This window comes from Lissotriton helveticus, chromosome 3_1, assembly GCF_964261635.1.
Source record: "Lissotriton helveticus chromosome 3_1, aLisHel1.1, whole genome shotgun sequence".
NCBI lineage: Eukaryota > Metazoa > Chordata > Amphibia > Caudata > Salamandridae > Lissotriton > Lissotriton helveticus.
In genome coordinates this window covers 1,396,828,485-1,396,842,314 of record NC_136061.1, presented here as the reverse complement: position 1 = coordinate 1,396,842,314, position 13,830 = coordinate 1,396,828,485, and the positions used below count along the sequence as shown (strand labels likewise).

Below are 13,830 nucleotides of genomic sequence, written 5' to 3'. Positions count from 1 at the left end.
CATCCTGCTAGGGGACCTCAACTTCCAACAACAAGGACCGCAACACCGTCACCCTGCTGGACAACCTCGCCAACCTCGGACTCAAGCAACTGGTCAACACCCCCACCCACTACGCCGGCCACACGCTTGACCCCGTCTTCTCATCCAGCAAGCACATCACCTTCAACCACTCCACCGGACTTCACTGGACTGATCACAGCTGCGTCCACTTCAGCTTCAGAAGAACCACAACCCACCACCACCCGCAACAGGTTCCCCACAGGAGCAAGAGCAAGATCACCGCCGACCAGCTCACCACCTCCCTCAGCCAGAACCCACCTGCCAGCACACCGGACCCCAACGAAGCTGCCCGCAACTTCACGCAATGGCTGACAGCCTGCGCCGACGACCTCGCACCACTGAAGAACCCTCCCAGCAAACCCAGAGGCAAGAAGGCCCCCTGGTTCACCGACGAACTCAAGGACTCCAAAAAGACCTGCCGCACCCTCGAGAAAGCCTGGCTCCTCGACCGGACCACTGACAACATGACCGCCCTCAAACACGCGACCCGCAAGCACCACCAGCTCATCCGCACCACTAAGAAGAAATCACTGAAGGAGCGACTGGACAACAACGCCCACGACAGCAAGGAACTCTTCAGCATCGTCAAGGAGTTCTCCAACCCCAGCACCGGCAACAACGACATAACCCCCTCACAAGATCTCTGCGACTCCCTCGCCTCGTTCTTCCACCGCAGGATTGCCGATATCCACAACAGCTTCGGCACACCAACCTCGCACCCTACCATCGAACCAACGCACCCCACCACGACCCTCCGCACCTGGACCGCAGTGACCACCGAAGACACAGCACGATGAAAACCATCCACTCCGGTTCTCCGACTGACCCCTGCCCCCACCACGTCTTCAACAAGGCCGACTCCACCATCGCACCCCAACTCCGAGACGTCATCAACACCTCCTTCGACACCGCCACCTTCCCGGAGAGCTTCCCGGAGAGCTGGAAGCATGCCGAGCTCAGCGCCCTACTGAAGAAACCAACAGCGGACCCCACCGACCTCAAAAACTTCCGCCCCATCTCGCTCCTCCCTTTTCCTTCCAAAGTCATCGAGAAGATCGCCAACAGACAGCTTGCCGCCTTCCTCGAGACGAATGGATCCCTCGACCCCTCGCAGTCCGGTTTCAGAGCCAACCACAGCACCAAGACCGCCCTCATCGCAGCCACCGACGACATCCGAGCCCTTCTCGACAACGAGGAAACAGCGGCACTCATCCTCCTGGACCTCTCCGCCGCGTTCGACACTTTCTGCCACCGCACCCTAGTCCAACGCCTCAGCAACACCGGAATCCAAGAGAAGGCATTGAAGTGGATCATCTTGTTCCTCGCCGGAAGAACACAGAGAGTCCGCCTCCCCCGTTCCGTTCCGAAGGCACCAAAGTCATCTGCGGCGTCCCGCAAGGATCATCCCTCAGCCCCACCCTCTTCAACGTCTACATGAGACCTCTCGCAGCCATCGCACGCCAACACAACCTCAACATCATCTCCTACGCCGACGACACCCAGCTGATCCTCTCCCTCACCAGAGACCCCGACACCTCCAGAACCAGCCTCCACGAAGGGATGAAAGACGTCGCCGATTGGATGAAGAACAGCCGCCTGAAACTGAACTCAGACAAGACGGAAGTCCTCATCCTTGGACCATCACCCTCCGCCTGGGACGACTCCTGGTGGCCCCCAGCCCTGGGCACCGCTCCCAAGCAGACAGACCACGCACGCAACCTGGGCTTCATCCTTGACTCCTCCCTTTCGATGACCAGACAAGTCAACGCCGTCTCCTCTTCATGCTTTCACACCCTCCGCATGCTCCGCAAGATCTTCCGATGGATCCCGATCAAAACCAGGAAGACGGTCACCCAGGTCCTCGTCACCAGCCGGCTGGACTACGGAAACACCCTCTACGCCGGAACCACAGCCAAGCTGCAGAAAAGACTACAACGAATCCAGAACGCCTCCGCCCGACTCATCCTGGACATCCCTCGACGCAACCACATCTCCAGCCACCTGAGGAACCTGCACTGGCTCCCCGTCAACAAGAGGATCACATTCAGACTCCTCACCCACGCACACAAGTCTCTCCACAACCTGGGCCCCAAGTACCTCAACGACCGCCTGACCTTCCACACGCCCACCCGCCAGTTACGTTCCGCTAGCCTCGCCCTCGCCGCCGTACCACGCATCCGAAGAGCCACCGCCGGAGGCAGATCCTTCTCCTACCTGGCGGCCAAGACATGGAACTCCCTCCCCATCCACCTTCGGTTGACCCAGGACCACCTCGCCTTCAGGAGACAACTCAAGACCTGGCTGTTCGAGCAGTAGCGGCCCCCCTCCCCCAAGCGCCTTGAGACCCTTCCGGGTGAGTAGCGCGCTATACAAGTGTTGTGATTGATTGATTGATTGATTGATAGGTAGTCCTCTCGAAAGATGAAATGAGTATATATGTTCTTTGAGCTCCCAACTATTTTTTACAGCCATAAAACATTCTGAGATTCAGAGTGAAACAAACTAAAATCTGTCACCAGAGAGTTCGAATATGACTAAAGCGCTAACATTTTGTATCCAAGACATAAGTAACGTACACATGCAACTTTTTTGGGATTAGGAGCTGTTAAAGTCTTTCCTGAGGAGCAGGCTGAAGTAAATGAGCAATAAGGTGTTCATGCAGGTGTGAAATTGGCGAGTTAAAAATTTGAGGGGAGGCATGTCATTTCTGTAATTTGAGGCATAATTTGTTTTGTAAAAGGCATAAAATGGAGATAGATTTCAGCATGAGAAGCGCATCCCCTTTCCACGTCTGTTTACTCATCCTAGCCATCATCTCATTCACCTGACAGCTCCCTGATTTTAAATTGAAAGAATTGTGATAGACAGATATGTTTTCAATGAAAAAGAACAAAAGGTTAATGTAAAGTTATACTTAGGTGCTAACTGCTAAGACTTTCACTATTGTTAAGAAAAAAAGCAGAATTTCACTGAAAAAAAGCAAAGATTAAACTGAGGTTATGGTTAGATGTGGAAGGCATCACGAGCAAATTTTAGAAAAAAAAAACCTGTGAAATAAACCACTCATAGCTTAATGAACTAGCGATAACTCTTGCCCTATCAAGCACTGCTTGATATATAGCTACAGATATTACAGAAGGAGTGGTATTTAGTTACAGAATAGACATCCAGGGCTGGACTAGCCGTAGAGGGCACTGGGTGTTTCCCTGGTGGGCTGCCAGGGTGGGGGCCAGTTTAGGGCCCCTGGGGAGGGGGAGGCTGTTTTTGTTACCGGGGCCAGCAATATCAGCCCCCTGTAACAAAATCAGCCAAAACCGGCCCTAGTAAACAGCTCCCCCCCCCGCCCCTTTCCCAAGAGGGGCCGGCCGAGCACTCTGCCAGGGGAAATTAAGCCAGTAAAAGGACACAGTCAAAGGCCAGAAGGCGGCCACATAGAACACGGAGGCCTAGGCCACTAGCAGAGTGCTATATGTTCAATTTGATCTTCTGATTGGTCCACATTAGAACATGTAGTCCTAGGCCACTAGCAGAGGGCTATATATTCAATTTGACCTTCTGATTGGCCCACAGCGGTCAACTCCGTATTCAACTGCAGTCCCAATTTGGTTTGGAGTTAATTTTCGGCACAACGTCGAGAGCAAGCTTGCAGTTTTTAATTGTTATTAATAGACTGCCTTCGTTTTTGCGTGAATTATTTCTGATTGCCAAGTGAATGAAATGGTGTTTAGCAGAAGATTGTAAGTAGGATCAGAGAGGCTTCTTTCATCTGGAACATACTTAGATGTTCCTGCTTTTTGTGCATGACATTTTTGCTGCTCTGTGCTTTTTTGTTGAGATAGCTGTTTTCTCTTCCACAGTGTAACAATAATGTTTACATTGCTGAAAAATGTTTATCTTCCAGTGGTTGAATTTTATTTTCCATTGCAATATTCATTTATTGTTGATGTGGCAACTGATTCAGCGGGTCCAAGCAGAGCAATCAAAGGCGCAAGAGAAACGTGATGTGGGTTAGAGATTCTATTCTATGGAGAGACACTAATAACCATTAAAGATACTACTAATCTAGCCAGTGTTTTTATTTTAAAAATGTAAATCAATGCAATTTATTCTACATACAACTAAATACGACACATGAACATATGGAGAAACAGCAAATTGTGCAATACAGGCTTTACACAATGAACAGCCCTCCTCTTAAAGTCTTTAACAAATCGTTTCATAATCAATATGCTACTGCCTGCCTACTCAACAGATTTTCACAACCAATAGGCATTGCCTATTATGTATATAAAAGAGTCCTTCTTAATCAGTTACCCTTGCCTATGGGCTTTGACAACAGGATAAGTAAAACGTGTTTTCTTTCCTGAAGCCAAGCACACACGTGCCCCCACAAAGTATGGCTTTAAATCAGAATATCTCCTCAAACACCAGGACATAGGCAACTAATTTATAGACTAAAACCATTCATTCACTTGAGTAGACCATGCCATATTTTCCAGAAATATGAAAAAATACTTCATGTCATGCTATTTCCAACCAAATTATTTAATAAAAGAACATTGCATAGTATGATTTTAAATGATTTGGGGTGTACTTTGCTATAATAACACTAAACAATATGTCGTAACAACGTTTTCTGCTCCCCCTTGCAAACAAAGTATGCTGTATCCCATCTATGGATAATATCCTCCATTCCAGTGCTCCCAGACACAATCTCGTGGCTTCCACAAAATGATGTGCCATGAAAACAGAATGTGTGTTTACAGCAGCTGCATTTAATTAAAAAAGACTTTTTGATGATAACAACAACGAAACCCTTGATACAGTTTATAGTTTACAGTTTCTAAGTAATCCTACTGTGGAAACTACAACATGATGACCGTTATGACATTTAACCATGATCTCTTGACGCCCTCAGCTGATATGTTTTTTTAAGTCACTTCAAACACTAGTCTGACAAGCAAACATTGATAAATAAACATTTAAAAAAAAGATGGAAAATGAAAATATATGTGCCACTGTAGTTGGATGGAAATATTTCCTGCTTGTCTTTGGATAATATATCCTCCTGCTCAGTATTGGACTGCATAGAATGTCATGGTATGCCACCGCAGTTTATGATTTTTGCCTCAGTGCACATGTGGAGCCAGGAAAATGTAGTGCTCCATAATCAATAATCGCATGTTAATCCATGCGCTAATATGTTAACCTGTGTGATAATGTGTGGCAGTGCGCACACACTTAACGAAGCTGCACTTTTGTTTAATTGCTTCATATTCATTAGCTTATAGTAGATTCACGTTTTAATCAAATGTGCACTCTTAACATTAGCCTAACTGCGAGTAGGCCGCAGCCACTCGAAGTATTTCACTGTCAAACGTGAGGTTGATTTGAAATGTCCTTTTATGTCTCCTTTTCAATAGCAGGAGCAAGATAGCTTTTAATAGTTCGAAAGGCAACTCATTGTTATAGAAATGTTAGAACAGAAAGGAATAATTGGCTGCTTGTTGTGATTTACAAGGTGTGTGGGAATGAAAAGATCCTCTTTACTGGGCCACTGATATACTCAAGGCAGTGGAATGTGGGCCTTAGGTCGGTGATGAGATGAGAGCGAAGGGAGTTTACACACACTCACGCACAACCTGATAGGCCCCAGCCATTGGGAGTTGGTTGGAAAAAGTTCTGGAAAAGTCCAATGTATTCCACTGTGTCTTAGAACTGTTTAGGAGATCCTTTCCCGACTTTGATGAGAGAAGACCTTTCCCTAACTCCACTGGTTTCCCCTATTGTTGGTTCTTGAGCTTAACACTTGAACGTCTATGCCTACCTCTGCCTGAGCCTTTATTGGTTGCTAAAGGCTGTCGCCTTCAGCCTGGGATTTCCTCTTGACTCCTTTGAGTTTTGTTTTATTTAGCTTAGGGAAGTTCCTTTATGGAACCAATATTTCCTCTGTTCTGCATTTTGTATCTTGTAATGATTGCATTGCCTTATATCTGATATATAATCTCTGGCTGAATACCATTTTGATGTATATGCTCATGAGATACATTGATTTGTCAAATCATCAAAGCTTGTAACTTTGACTAAATTTGCTAATAAATCTTCATGGTTTGGAAACCATCCTCACTGTTGTTCTTGTAGAGCCAAAGAGCTTTCACTGTACTTTGATTTATTGTGCTGATGTTAACTCACACCATGCACTTTCAGTCAATAGCTAAATGTTCATTCCACCAGTGGCGTAATCTGTTTGACAACTATGCCAGAGCCTACAGTTCTAGCAAAGTGCACAGGCTCACATGACAGTCAAGATTGCTCACTGTGAGCCTCCTATGTAATGGAATGAAATCTTAGACCTTGCTTTATATGTTGAGAGGGGCACTCTAGGTGAGCCCATCCTTTTGACAATGACTATTGTCTATTTCCAGGCTGAAAGGAACAGGCAGTGGAGGCAGCATTCAATTGAACTGGAAGGGATCGGCCATTTTAGCCTGCTGACTTCACGTGAAATGTCAACACACCTCTTATGTTGTCAAATGCCTGTTAGCCTTCCTCACCAGTTATTTATTCAGTCCATGTGGACAAGGATAGAGAGTGCATGTTCGTTGTGCATGTAGGAGGTAAGGTGAGCGTGAAGGGTGTGTGATGTGCTTCTTTTTATCTATGAGAACAGAAATTCTGTTAGCATTTCATGTGTGTGTAGATGGCTGTGCAAAATGGAGGTCTTAGTTAATTCTGTCCAGATGTCTTTGAACCTAAAGTCAGGCCTGGAAGGTTCCTAAACCATCCCAAGAGATGTTAACTGCAACAAGGGTGTGAAGGTTGGTGTGTGGGAGAATAGTACCATGTATTTTGCTTCACTTGGGAAATCTACCTTTGAGTGACTGGGCCGACTGACATCTTTGCTGTTGTTAACTCTCTACAACATTGCGGGATAGCTGAGCTTTAGTGGTTTGAAACGTAAACACGTTTATGACTGGAGTCATATTTACACCTTTCCTGGGCTATGATTTATCCTGATAATGTCAGGTAATTCCCCAGGCGATTAAGCTGTGACTGCCAAAAATGTGAGATCCATTTGATATGTGTCTATAAGTCTGTTTCCCCAAATTTTAATTATTTCCTACATTTATTATTCAGCCACAGCCATTGGACTACCACTGAGTCATTATAGATTCACTATTAATTTAAAGCTGTCAATTGGAATATAATTAATGATGCCATTTCGTTTATTATTAGTGATGCCATATGTGGGATTCTGACCATTGTATGGTGGGAGCATGAGTTATGAGTTACATAGTTAACCAATAATGTCAAATTTCAATTGTTTTTAAGTTTAGATTCTGATTGATACATTGACCTGCAGATTCCTCGCATCTTGATTATATCAGATGCCAGTCTGGGTCCTGAAACATTTCTCCAATAGCACTACCACCCTGGTATGGGAACATCAGCTCTACTTCGATTCAACGCATGATGTCACATGAGCCATAAAGCGCCCCTGTTGGGGTGCTGACGTCCGTTTACTTTTTACACTCCATCGACACATTCTGGATTACCCTGCTCAGAAAACAATCATTTGAGGATTTTCAATTATTTCTTTCTATTTTTGGTGTAGTTCTCGTTGAGATGTCACAGGCAAAACAGTCAGATTTCAAACCGTGCAGAGATTGTAAGCACCAAATGTTCATTACATACCCTCACAACATCTGCTTATTGTGCCTGGGATTGGATCACAACATCAACAAATGTGTATCTTGTCAAAAATGCATCCTTAATGCTCCTAAAGGATTGAAGGCCAAGAAGATATTGGTCAGAGCCCAAGATGAAAAATGCAGTTGTCGAAAGTCATGCTCAAGGTTAAGAGCTCCTTAATCTCCATTGTCAAAATCTTCAAAAAAGAAAGCACAAGAAGAAGAGAAGACATGGATCTCAGCTAAGATCATCCATAAGCAAGTCACCACAATCTCCAAGACTAGCGAATTCTCCTTATCCAGAATCGGACACCGAAAACCCACCTCAAGATTATGAAATACCAACTCCAACCGAACCAGCGTCTGCAGCTCCAGCGAGCCCAATGCATACTGGAGATCTGGTTCCTCCTGGGGCACCTTCTCCACAGCCCCAGTCAAGCACCCAATACCCCAACTTCTCACATGAGGATGAATCCATCCAGCTTTCAGAACAAGATGTTCAACATGTTCATAAGAGCCAGGATTCCTACTGGTGCACCTCTTGGCCTCACGGGTCCTCCATCTTACACAATAGGAGGATGCCGTCGCAGATGATGCCTTACACTCCCTTTCATCAAATGCCACAGGTCTCTTGGTGAATCCACTACCATCGCCAGCATCCACAGGATCCCCGCTGAGTATAACATCACTTCCTCATCTCTGTACACCAAGCCCGACTCTGTCAGTGGCGGATCCCATCACCTCTCTGGTGCCACACTCGACTGGCGCTGCAGCCGACGGCACAGTTTCTGAATCCACCAGCTACAGCAGTATTCCCTCCACTTCAGCATTTCTCTTTGCCTTCACCATGCTTATGTTTCCTCAAAGATCCATAAGCAAGCAAAAAAGGCTTTTGGGAGAAGAACTTTTTTTCTGGAGGAAGGTGCTATGCAGGGAGGTTTATTTAAATAGGATAATAAATTACATATTGGCCAATCAGTTCTAGATCCACAATACGAAGGATTTAGAGACGCAAGTGGTCTGTCTAGACATGTACCCAGAGTAGGAACTTCAATCCCTATTAGGCATTCCTCGCCCCTGAAATCACCTCTTATCACTCAGTGATAAAAAAGCGAATCTACCTTAGGCAGAAATACAATCTATAATCGTGACAGAAGTCCTTCATTCCTCTGCTCATACCTCTGTACCTCTCCTTCCATTTACTGAGGGTCTTACTGAACCTATAATGGCAATATGAGAGAAACCAATAACCCCTGCAGTTGATTCTATGCAATAGCCAGAGAGTATAAACAGGCACCAAGGGACCCTGCCATGCTTTCAGCCCATCCATCTCCTGAAAGTTTGGTAGTCCAATCTTCATGCTCATCAAGGATGACAGTAAGATCATTTCCATCCACCCCTGCGGATACTGAGTCAAAAAAGATTGAACAGTGTGCAAATAAAACCTCAGCAGGCAGCATGGCATTAAAATCTCTCATTGATGCTTGCTTGCTAGTAGAATGTATCCATGATGCTATGATATCCATCATACTAGACTCTGCTCAAGCTGTTATCCAAACATCTCGGAATAGCCAAGAGGCCATTTCTCGGAACTCATAACAGATGGACAAGCTGCTACCAAGCAAGACATCCAGTCAGGACTAAATACAGCAGTTCCAGTGGCCAGAGCTGTGGGTACATCAGTTTCCTTTTGCCACCATGCCTGGCTTAGAAACTCTTGTTTTTTTTCAGGATGTTCAAGCATTTAATGGTTCATGCCTTTTTGGAGCATAAGCTGATTCTGCTCTTGAAAGGTTCAAGGACAGTAAGGCAACAGACAAATCATTGGGTCTTAAAGCTTCCATGAAAGAATAGACTGTTCAAAAAGTTGGGTACTCTTTTTGTGGCAGACAACAATAAAATGTGCAACAACAACAGCAGCAACAAACCAACTCACTGTATAAGCAGCATAGAAGCAAAGTTTGTGGATGACTTGGAGCACTACCTATACCTTTCTCCTTCTCTTACCCAGCCACAACAGAGAAGCAACCCTAGTTCTGCTCCACTTGGAGCATTCTCTCTCTACCAGTTGGTAGATAGGTGTCTTCTTTTCTACAAAAATTGCAATCCATGACTACAGACCTTTGGGTCTTACAATTTGTAAAAAAGGGGTACACCCTACTCTGCCAAGAATCACCCCTCCTATACCTCTCTGCTTGGAGGTTTTCCGACTAGACCATTTGAAAATTCTTCAACAAGAATTACAATCCCTTCTGTTCATGGATGCAATGCAACTGGTACCTATACAAGAAAGAGGACAGTGGTCCTATTCCAGGTATTTTCTGATTCCCAAAAAGAACGGTGGTCTTTGTCCAATCCTAGACCTTAGGATTTTGAACTGGTTCCTCAAAGAAGAAAAGTTGAAAATACTGTCCCTAACTCAGGTTCTGGTTGTGCTTAATGCGGAAGACTACAAAGTGTCTGTCGATCTGCAGGATGCCTATTTCCACATCCCTATCCTGCAGTCACACAGGTAGGTTCTCCATTTCACAGTAGGAACACTATAAGTTTACAGTCCTTTCATTTGGTCTCACTTCCGCACCGCAAATCTTCCCAAAGGTGATGGTAGTGGCAATTGCTCACCTCAGGAGGACGGTGAATTTCTGTTTTCCCTCACATGGACGACTAACTACTCAAGGCTAGGACTCCAGAATTGGTGTCCTACCACTTACAAGAGATAACTCAACTGTTGTACGAACTCAGCTTTTCCATCATCAAGCCCAAGTCTCACCTGGTGCCCTTTCAGCGAATACTGTTCATTGAGGTAGGATTGGACACCATGTTGAATCAAACCTTCCTTACACTTCAGAGTGATTTAGGACATTCAGGCTATGATTCTAATGTTTCTATACCAAGAGTTGTATTATAATTTAAGGTTATATGACATTTTTCACATGAATAGAATTCCAACACCTTATATTTGTTATCAATTACAAGAACAGGACCTAACTTAGTTGAGTTAATATCATCCATTCGCCTCAAAGGAATGTTAAAAAATAGATGGTAATTGACATCAGCACGCCAACCAGGGCACTTTATGACCCCAGTGACATCACTCTGTACTGCATTGTGATTTTAAAATGCAGCCGGTGCCCCTTACTGGTGTGGGAGAGCTTTTGGGGATAAATTTCCAGGTCCAGACTAGCACCTGGGCCATTCAAACGGTGAGGAATCTGCAGATAGATCTCATATCCACCAGAAAAAGCATTGCCGAAGGTAAGTAACTTGTTCTTCAGACCCATCACATCACTTTAGATATGTGTAAGGGAATTTCTGGGGTTTGTATATAAAATATCATAATTTGTTTTACTGAAAAAGGAAATACATTATTTTTCTCCTAATAATTTTTGCTCAATTTGATGAATCTACCTAAACTTTATAAAATCCATAGACCACCATTTAATGCCTACATTTTTCTAACAATAGGGTCAGGGGTGCACAACTAACTGGAAGTTGCGAAATAGATGGGTTACATGAACCCTACATGTTAACTTATGTGCCAGGTAGAGTATGTGTGCCTGCAAAGAAAGCCACCTAACTTCACTTGCATGTAAGTAAATGTAAATGTGGGATACTTGTAAAGCGCACTGTTACTCTACCTGAGTGTCCTGGCGCTGTAGACCGCTGGGGAACCCGTCCTGGTTTTCCCTGTGAGATGGTCCCTTTCTGGGTATCTCCAGGGTGAAACCAGGCATCCCCGGCGTCTGTGGGGGGCCGTTGTAGAGATGAGGCAAGCTTAATGCCCAGAGTTACCGAGTGTGTTCCCTGGTTAGAGTAGGCACTGAGGCGAGAATTATCGAGTCCGTTGACCCTGGTCCAAGACCCTGCCGCGTCGGGAATTGAACCCTGGTCCCGGGCCGTTCTCTGCTTACAGGTCTGCCGCCTCTAACCAGTGAGCTACACCTCTATTGCACAGACCTCATTGGTAAACATCCGGAGCCTGAACGAGAGTTTAGGGCACGATAAAGCTGTCACAAGGAGGTGTGCAAGACCTAGTGTGTGTGTGTGTGTGTTTTGGTGGTTTGCTCCTCTGCTCCGAAATCTATTCTTGAATTCCATGAGGGCTGGAGTAATCCAGATTACAACAGGTAGCCTGTTTCAGATCATGGGAACGTAGTTGGAAATGGCCTGTCTTGTTTGTTTTTCCATTTCTTGGAGCTCTTTCATACACATAAGACATTCCAGCCAACACATTTCGTTCCTTTTGAAACGTATATGTACTTCTTCAGGGGTAGAGATAATAATGCGTATTTTTCAGCATTGTTTCAGCTATTGATCCAATGATCCCATATCCAGTCTACATTGTGCAGTTCTATTGTCACATAATGAAGAGGCGAATGACATCGTGCTGAACATGCGGCTCTAATTATCATGTGACTATACTGCACAAAGTATAAAGTGTATGGGTTCCAAAAGGAACTAAACACATTGACCCTAATTTGTTATGTGATGAAGAATGAAGAGAAACTTTAACTGGTAACTTGGACTGTTTGTCACTTCATTACATTCAGCATTGCGCCCTCTTCTTCTTGCATATATGGATTGTTTCTGCACATGGTTGCAGTGAATTTTGCATTGGTTGAGAACCGGGAGAAGGAGCACTCGAGGACGAAATGTATGTAAAGGACTAATGTGGGGTGTGCTGGGGTTTAACTTTGGCCACAGCTGCCTAAATCGTTTATCATCAGTTTACTTAAGATATTAATGAAGCAATGACAGCCTAGTCTGAGTGATTACTGTAGCCTTTCTATTTTCCAAACTTGTAGGTTTCCATAAACCCAAGGGTGTAGCTGCCATTGGTGCAACAGGCGCAGTGGCACCAGAGCGCAGAGGTCTGAGGGGCCCACTGAAGCTGATTATTGCTGTATTTAACAGTTTAAGTAGTGGACAGGAAGTCCATTTCCTTCCTTGAACTTGGGGTCATGACACTCTTTGGACGGCCAAATGCCTAACATGCCTGGTCAGGGTCATTCTTACTTGGCACACAATGAAAGTAATGGAATATTATAAGAATTTCTCTCCAGAACCTATGAGTTGTTAGCAAATGTATGCTGATATAGAGCTGTAAATTTCCCTATTTGGCATTTTATTTCAAAATGTTCTTAGGAAGTATGCCGCACTTTTCTGAGTCACCTGGAAAGTTCGGCCTGCTCATTAGTTTAGTGCTATTTCATGGCCAGTGTTTACATCCTTCCACTAAACAATCTCCAGCTGCCACTACTCTCAAATGCCTGACTAGAACCCAAAACTCATCAACACAAAAAAGTAAACTTCTTTCTAAAACAAAAGTGCTCGATTGCTTAATTTATTAATGCACAGGTGCTTTGTACTCCCATGGAATGGTACCTTTTCTAGCTTTTTTGGAAGCTAAATGAGTCTTCAGCAGCACGAGCCTTGAAACACTTCCTTGTGAAGACAGTTCATCAGTCACATGGCATGCCTGTAGAATACCAGGGAATGATACATTTCCTTTGAATAGTGTGCATTGAAAAAGCAGCAGTTGCTCTTTGGTGAAGTTAAAAATTCTATTGGTTTAACACAACATTCAAGGAAGTGCTGCCTTAGTAAATCTTGGATCATTTGAAGGCCTTCTTCCACAAATGTTTGGGCTACAGATTTTGTGTTTTCTCATGCACTTATGTTGTCATTACAGAAAAAAAGGTCCCAAAGAACATCGGACGTAGCAGAGTACTTCAACCAACCAAACCATCGCCTCCTGTCTTCATTAGAAAATTGGCAGACCTAAAGGTTATGGATGGAAGTCAAGTTATAATGACAGTAGAAGTGTCAGGTAAGATGTTCTATATATTAACGTTTCTGAAATGAGTTACAGGAATTCATGCATTGCATCAACACATTATTTGGTTACTTGTGAAATAGATGGTTAGATAACTGAGAACACGTACACCACAACCCCAAAGACTGCTGATCTTGAACAGAGTTGCGTGGGCTGAAAATCCTAACTGAATGTAATAAGATAAATATAAATTGCTACACCACCAGAACCACATGGAAACGTCCATACAGTCATTCTGATATC

General features: G+C 44.5%; 1 protein-coding gene across 2 annotated transcripts in view; it reads left to right on the top strand.

Annotated features, from left to right (window-relative positions):
* The window catches only part of MYLK (myosin light chain kinase), a 1,918,108-nt gene that overhangs the window by 1,223,972 nt on the left and 680,306 nt on the right, over positions 1 to 13,830 (top strand). For both annotated transcript variants that reach the window (XM_078682035.1, XM_078682036.1), the window contains one exon: positions 13,444 to 13,581. In XM_078682035.1, coding sequence (XP_078538161.1) covers positions 13,444 to 13,581 — 138 coding nt within the window. The remainder of the gene's footprint in view (positions 1 to 13,443; positions 13,582 to 13,830) is intronic.